This window comes from Tamandua tetradactyla, chromosome 2, assembly GCF_023851605.1.
Source record: "Tamandua tetradactyla isolate mTamTet1 chromosome 2, mTamTet1.pri, whole genome shotgun sequence".
Taxonomy (NCBI): Eukaryota; Metazoa; Chordata; class Mammalia; order Pilosa; family Myrmecophagidae; genus Tamandua; species Tamandua tetradactyla.
This window is the reverse complement of record NC_135328.1, coordinates 29,190,401-29,198,447: the sequence shown is the minus strand read 5'-3', so window position 1 is coordinate 29,198,447 and position 8,047 is coordinate 29,190,401. Positions and strand designations below refer to the sequence as shown.

General features: G+C 47.5%; 1 protein-coding gene across 1 annotated transcript; it reads left to right on the top strand.

The window, feature by feature from the left end:
* The first annotated feature begins 649 nt into the window (after positions 1 to 649).
* C2H9orf152 (chromosome 2 C9orf152 homolog) lies at positions 650 to 7,651 on the top strand. The gene is made up of 2 exons (XM_077141604.1): positions 650 to 857; positions 5,086 to 7,651. The coding sequence occupies exons 1-2, from the start codon at positions 665 to 667 to the stop codon at positions 5,610 to 5,612; spliced, it is 720 nt and encodes a 239-aa protein (XP_076997719.1). The 5' UTR covers positions 650 to 664; the 3' UTR covers positions 5,613 to 7,651.
* Positions 7,652 to 8,047: the final 396 nt, after the last annotated feature.

Here is an 8,047-nt window from a genome sequence, read left to right as displayed (position 1 = left end):
TCGCTGTCGCTCTCGGAGCTGGATCCCAAACTTTACCCTCAAGCTGGAAAGGACTTAGGTTGAGACACCTCCTTGTGTTCCGAGAAGGTCTCTGAGCAGCTGTATGTCCTCCCCCTTCATTCCTCCCTCACCCTTGGTGTCCCTCAGTCTCCTACTCCCAGTCCCTCTGTTCCCCTTCCTTTTCCTTCCTTCTCCCCATTTCCCCACTCCCTTCCCTCATCCATTTTAATCCCCCATCCTACCACCTCCACCTTCTTCTTCCTTCACTCTTCCCTCCCCTCATCTGTCCCCCCACCCCATTCTCCTCCCACCACAGCCTTCCTCCTACCTCCATTTCCCTTCTTGTATTACCTCCCCCTTCTCCAGCCTTCCTCCTTTCCCCCTCTATTTCGTTTTCCCTTTTTCCTTCCCCTACCTTTCTTCCTCCATCTCTCTTCTCCCCTTCCCTTCCCTCCTTCACTACCACTTTCCTTCTTCTCCAACTTTTCTCCTTTTCTCTTCCATCTCTCTCCTCCCTCCTTTTCTTCCTCTTCCTACACTGCCCTCCCCTTCACCTTTCTCCCTCTCCCCCCTCCTTCGTCCCTCCTCCTCTGGCCCCTGCAGCCCCTCCTCCCCCCCCCCCCCCCCCCCCACCGTGTTTGCGTTGCTCCCGGATCTGATCCGGATGAGGGGGTGGCCCTGCCCCTGCCCCGCCCTGCCCGACTCCTGGCAGCCGGGGTGTCTCTTCATGGCCGAGAGCTCCGGGCCCCAGGCCCCGGGGAAAGGGCCCCCGCTCAGCATCCAGCTCCTGCGGGCCCAGTACGAGGGCTTGAGGCGGCAGCAGAGGACCCGGGCCCATCTCGTGATGCTCCCAAACGGTAGGGGGTGAGCAGGGCAATCAACCAGGGGCCGGGGGTGGGGGGTGCGCGGGGTGCGGAGGGGCCGGCTGGGAGGGGCCGGCTGGGACTGCACGCGTGACTGAGCCCCGGGGTTGGGGGTGGGGGGCAGGACGCGGACCTGCCGCCTGAACCGGGGGCCTCGGCCAGGCCTCTAGCTGGCTTCCTGGAGGCTCTAACCAAGGTGTCGAACCTCCTGCAAACTCCAGCAACTGACAGGAGAAAGGAGGCACAGGGCGTCCCCAGCAGCCTGGGAACTGGCTGGGACAGAAGGGGAAGCAGCGCTCCCTCGGGGACCCAGGGGCACCTGTTGCTCCTGGAGCTTGCCCCCCCCCCCCCCGCCCCTCCCCGACAGCCCCAGACTGCAGCTGCGAGGTCGGATCAGGCCGGGCAGCCCCATGGGGAGAAGCCTCCTTCCTTTGGGAAGTCCAAGTCGTTGCAGGAGAAAGTCAGGAGCCCAGGGCTCAGGAAGCAAGTGACAATCGAGTTGAGTCCGGGCTCTTCCTCCTCTAACAAAGACAAACAGGCCAAGGAGGTGGGGCGATCCCCTGAAAGGTCAAAGCTGCACCCCTGGAAGTTTCTCTGGTTATCGGTGCAGTTCAGAGGCCTCACTGATGGGACCGCAGTGAGCTAGGCCAGGCTAGGAAGGAATCAGGGGCTTACTGCCCCGGCTGGAAGACTGCTGCTTAGGGAGACAAAAGTGGCACCTCTGTCCTGAAGGTGGGATCCATTTAAACTGTACTGTCCCAGCCAAATAACCGTCTCCTCCAACTCTGCAGGGCATAAGCTGAGTTCCTAAAGCCTTAGCTTAGGGTATTTATTCATTCAGTCATTTGGCAAACACTGATTAAATGAAATTCCTATCAAATGAAAGGACACTGCTTACCACACTTGCGATTCAGACTCATGCACCAGTTGCTTAATGGGCATGACCTGGGGATCTCATACTCATCGTGCCCGATGGAAGTCACTGTCCCCTGGCCCCACCCTCCCAGCTGGCCCTTTCTCCTGCATTCTGCAACTCGGTTTCCCTCCACGTTGCCAGGTGGTAAATAAGGTAAAACGTGCCTAAGTGCTGCTTTCCCCGGAAAGCCTTCCAAGAACCTCAGGCTAAGTGAGGGCTCTCTCAGGGCACTTATCTCAGTGTACAATTCCACATTCCTGGTATAACTGGGAGAGGCGGTCCACGGTATAATGTAGTGGCTACGCATTTGCTTTCTGGAGCAGAACCTGGGTTCGAATCCAGATTCTGTCATTTATTTGCTGTGTAGCCTGGAAGAAGTTATGTCAATTCTCAGTGCCTCAGTTTCCTCTGTCAACCTGGGATAACTAGGGTGCCTAAATCACAGGCTTGTTGCAGGCATTAATACATGTAACCAGAGTAAGACTCAAAATGTATTACCATTAGAATCAATATTGATAGCACTAATAGAACTAATCGAACTAAGGGGCACAATTATCCAGGGAGAAATCAGAGTTAGAGAACCAAAACAGGGTGATAATGAAGCTAGAGAGCCAAAGTGGCAATTGCTTCCTGCACTTTAGCTGCAAGGGTGGATGGTGGTACCACTCACTGAGATGGTTATACCTGGAAGTTCCAGAACTACAGAAGCACGAATTTTGCTCACTCTTGTGTTCCTGGCACCTGGTACACTGTACGTACTCAATAAGTATCAGTCACATGAGGGAATAAAATGAATAATTGCAATAAAATATGTGTCCCATCTTAATCTCCTAGGGCTAAGAAAGGACCACAAGCTGCATGGCCTAAAACAACAGAAATTTATTCTCGCAGAGTTTTGGAGGCCAGAAGTCTGAAATCAAGGTGTCACTGGGCCCTGCTCCATCAGAAACCTGTAGGGACCATCCTTCCTTGCCTCTTCCAGCTTCTGGTGCTTACTGGCAATCCTTGGCATTGGTGGGCTTGTAGACGCCTTACCCTAACCTCTGCTTCCTCCAGCTTCAGACGACTTTCTACCTGGCATCTCCCTGTGTCCAATTCTTCTCTTCTTATAAGGACACTGGTCATATTGGATATGAGCCTTCCCTAATCCAGTATGACCTCATCTTAACTAATGACATCTTCAGAGAGCCTCTTTCCAAATAGGGGACACATTCACAGGACTGGGAGTTAGCATTGAACATATCTTTGGGGAATGGAGGGTGAAAATTCAACTCGTAACCTGCTGTAATGGAGGAATGGTGACATTCCGTGAGAGCAGCAGGGAAGGCCAGCCCAGGACTGACTGGAGACTCAGGGATGGCTTCATAAAGGATGGAGAAGTTTGCCAGCCAATGAGTAAAGGAACCACTACTGCTGGTGGGGCACAAAGGCACTGAAGTATGAGCAAAAGTATGTTCAGATCCAAGAAATCAAGTATGACGTGTGCAGGAATGCAAGGCCAGTGGTCACGGGGAAGTCTGAGCCGGTAAGCAGGGCCATTTCACGAGAGCTTTGCATGCCAGGCTTCAATGTGTGGTGTTCAAGCTGCTGGCAAAGGGAGCCTTTAAAAAATTTTTTATTGAGAAGGGATATTATAGTAGAGTCAGGCATTAGAAAGGATCATGCTGCCCTGTGTACAGAGGAAGGATTAGAGGGCAATGATGAGAGAGTAAAATTGAGAGTGAGAGAATGGGGGGGGGGGGGGGATGGAGAGGCGAGAGACCAGTGAAGAGGCTATTTCAATAGTTCAAATAAGAAACAGTGATGGTTAAATTAGGGCCATGGCAGAGGGTAGGATGTTTTCTTTCTTTCTTTTTTAAATTAATTTTATTTACACACACTCCATATCCACCAAACATACACTTACCCTTCCCTCCCCTAATCTGCTTTCTATCTCTGTGGATGTACTACCTCTTACAAGTGGCATCATACAATGTTTGACCTTATGTATCTTATTTCACTGAACGTAATGTTTGTTATGTATGAATTTTTTTCTGTTTTTATTTCTTTGGATTGCATCCTTTCCAACACATGATTTTCTAATTTTTTTTTAAAATAATAACCATCCTTATGAGTGTGAAGTTTTATTTCATTGTGGGATGATTTTTAAAAATATTGAAGTTGTAGAATTGAAGGGAACGAGTGGCCAGGTGGCTTGGGAGGTTAGAAGAGAGTAGCTGGAACAACTCCTTTATCTGATTTGATATCCCAGTTAGGACATTTATATTGCAAGCTAAAAGCAACTCAAAACAGAAGCAGTTCCCTTGCTGCTGCAACTGAACACTTCAGGAACACATTGTCTTCAGTTGTGGCTTAACCCTGAGCTCAATCCTTTCTCCCCATTTCTCTGCTTGACATCTTTGCTTTTAGTTCCAGTCTCTGGTCCACGTGGCCAAGACAATGCACAGCCCTCTATATTCTCTTAAGTTCTTGTTCAGCCAAAAAGAGCAAGGGCTTTGTACCGGGAAACATCTGTGTATCTGTGCCGCATGCCCATCACCGATAGAAGCATGAGGCAGAGGCAATGCAGTGTGCTGACTACTTGAGGAGCAGGTGACACGTGTCACATGAGTTTGAGTTAGAGTCCCACTGGCGACGCTTGGGCTGGTGTGAGGAATGGGGGCCATTCTCCAGGGAGAAATCAGGGCACAGTTATCAGATCAAGGTGAAAATGATGCAAGGGAGTCAAAAAGCAATTGTCCCCGAGACCCTGGCAAAAGGGTAGATGATGGTGCCATTCAGTGACAGAGAATACAGGAGAAAGAGTGGATGTTTGGTAGAGAGAGACAAATTTGTTTTTGTTTCTTTTTCCCCACAGCATTAGTCACCTTCTGACATTCTATTATAATTATGCACTTATCGTCTTTCTACCCCGATAGAAAGTCAGGTTTTATGTCAGGGTTTCCTGCTCTATTTCCAGGACCTGGAAAAAAAATGCTGGCTACATAATAAATGCTCAACAAATATTTGTTGACTGAATCAATAATTGTGTGTGAGTGTGTGTCTGTGTGTGGGGGAGAGTGAGCTTGGGTGTGTGTTTGTGTGGGAGGGAGTACATGTGGGTGTGAGCATGTGCTGGTGGATGTGTGTACTCATGGATGCATGTTTACACACAGGTGGGGTACTGGGTACCTGGCCTCTAGAGGTGGCCTTCCTTCAGCTTGAGAACTCTGAGAACAAACCTCCCCCCACCCCACCCCAAACCCAAAATGACAGCTTCCCCCGGGGCCTTCCAGTGGTGACCCTGCTTGTGCCTTCCCTTTTCAGGGGGGAGCATGCCCACTCCTGCTGAGCCCGTGGTCAGTGCTGTCTGGATTAACAAGGAAAGAAGGAGCTCGCTGTCCTTGAAGGAGGTGGGTCCTGAGGCAGCGGAGATGTTGGAGGAGACGGACAGAAGCTGTCTGCAGGCCCCTGTGTCTCCGTGGCACACGCACCTAGAACTGCACCTCTCAGCCCAAACCTTCCAGCAGGAAACCAGCCATCAAGTAAAGCATACGGGCAAGCTTATGGAATCTGACCAAATGCTCCTTCAGGAAGGAGATCCAGGCTCTTTTAAAAACAATCAGAGGACTCAGCAAGGAACCAAATTCCCAGAGGCAGCCCAGCACCAATGTCAGGTGGGCAGCACCCAAGCAAAGGCAGTGGAATCCGGCGTAAACATCAGTATTCAGTGCCCTCCTTTCACCAAGAACCCACATAGGTATGGCAAACCAGCCCATTATCCATTTCCCCAGAGGAAAACCCCCAGGATCTCCGAAGCTGCCCGGAATCTGGGCTTATATGGAACAACCTGAAACTTCCTACTTAGCTGGATGGCTCAGCATTGAGGCCAGCTGGGGCTTCATCAAAGAACCAGGGAGGCAGAGACACAAGTAGGGCCTCTAGCTAGGAGCAAGAACTGGACTAACCCAATCGTAGGAATTGTAGGAAATGGACTTTGTAGTGAGCACATGGAAGTGATTGCTCAGGCCAGACTGCTCAAAGTTCAAGATGGAAGAGCACTGGATGATTCCTGCAGTCCATTCTGCTTAGATAAGAAGACAGTGTGGTGGAACCCATTCCTTAGGGAGCTCTGGTTCCCTGGATGTCCATTCACGGGGAGGCCCAGTAGGATGTCTGCTCAGTCCCTGGAACTATATAGAATTTTGAAATATGAATAAGGGACTTTAGACAATGGAATGGCTTAATGGTGCCTAGGGGTCAATGGGCTGGGCTATTGTCTTTTCAGTATATGCTGATGACTTCTCACATATTCTGGAGAAGACAAGCTATGAGAATTGCCCTTTTCCGGTTACTATGCCTGGGTATCATCTCACTTAGAAGTTACTATATTCATCAGTGGTGATCCAACAGTTTCAACTTTAGTTTCCCAGAGTATGGTCACCCTGGCTAAAGAGGGTCAGAGCAATGCCGCCTACCATTTTATGTACTTCAAGGGTCTTAAGGAAGGGTTGATATCTCTTAGCTCTTGTTGAGGCTGTACACTTGACTTCTTCACAGATTTACTTACTCCCTCCATTCCTCTCGTCACATTCTCCTTCTCCTCTCCCCTTCCTTTTCTTTCATTTCTTCTTGCTCTTTCTTTCCAGGTTAAATTTATTTTTAAAAATTGTTAAATATTGAAAATATATAGTGATGGGGGCATGAGCAAAAGAAGAAAAAGAAATATTGCTCCACGAAATACATGTGTTCCACACAAATTGCTCTCTTTCCAGCCCAATTTGGATCACTCAGATCCTTCCTGGCATCAAATATATATATATATATCAAAAAAATATATATATATATACAACACACATATATATTTAACTTAAGATGATGCAGGTGTTACTTGGGTGATGGGGAAGAAAAAATGTCTTTCTTAACGTTAAACTTCAGTAATGTTATTTCAGCACAACTAAGGTGCCTTTATCTCATGTCAGATTCTCTCTCTTAAAGTTTCACCTACATCTTCCTTTTTTTCCGTGGTGAACCAGTTGTTCTTGTTCACATCCAGAGTTGATAACTGGGGGTGCTATCAAAATATATATTCATCTGCTTCTTGGACCACCCAGAAATTCATTCCAATTTTGGGATCCATTGTGCTTCCTTTTACGAATCATTCATAAAAGATTCAGTTGTTAATTTTTTATAATCTAATGAGAAACAAGGAAATTTTCTGGAAAAACTTTGTCCTTTGCTTTTTTTTTAAAAGGGAATCCTGCCAGGAGCGCCTCCTTCTATAGCCTTCTTAGTCTTTCTGTCTTCTTTGCTCTAAAACCCCTACAGGTTTGGCAATATGTGCAAGGCCAGATGATGGAAAGTGCATAGGGGTTGGAGTCAGGAGACCTGGATTGTTATCCAGCCACTGTTGATGCGTGATTTGGGCCAAGTTATGTAATCTCTCAGTTTGGGTTTCATCATCTGTAGAATGATGGAAATAATATTCATTTTTGAAAGGATTAGAAATAATGTGTGTGAAAGTTCTTGGCACTCTCAATGAGCGGTGGTGTATTAGTTAGGGTAAAACCAGAGAAACAGAACTTGGAGGAGATAGATATTATTGGATTTTCTCTCGGGTACTGGCAGAATTTAATCTTCTTCTGGTAAGATTCAGCTCTGCTTTTAAAACCTTTCAAATGATTGATTTACGCCCACCCAGATTATCTAGCATAATCTCTTACTTAAAAGTCAATTTATTATGGAATTTAATTACATCCACAAATGATCTTCACAACAACACCTACATCAGTGTTTGAATGAGTAACTGGGAACTGTAGTCTAGCCAAGTTGATTCATAAAACTGACATTTAAAAGCAGCAATAATTATTAAAAGTTCATTACTTCTTCTTCACCTCCCACTTGTGCACTGTTTCAGTTTCCTAGGCTGCTTGAACAAATACCATGAAATGGGTTGGGTTAAACAATGGGAATTTATTTGCTCATGATTATAAGGCCTGGAAAACGTCCAAATCAAGGCATCATCAAGATGATACTTTCTTCCCCAAGACTGGCTGCTGGTGATCCTTGGCTTCTCTGTCATATGGCAAGGCACATGGGAGAGGAAACCGTTCTCTTCCAGGTTTCATTGATTTCAGCTTCTTGTTTCCATGCTTTCTATCTCATGTCTGAATCCATTCAGTTTATAAAGGACTTCAGTAATAGGATTAAGACCTATCCTGCTTGGGGGGGGGGGGGGCGGTCACACCTTAACTAAAGTAGCCTCATCAAAAGGTCCTACTTACAATGG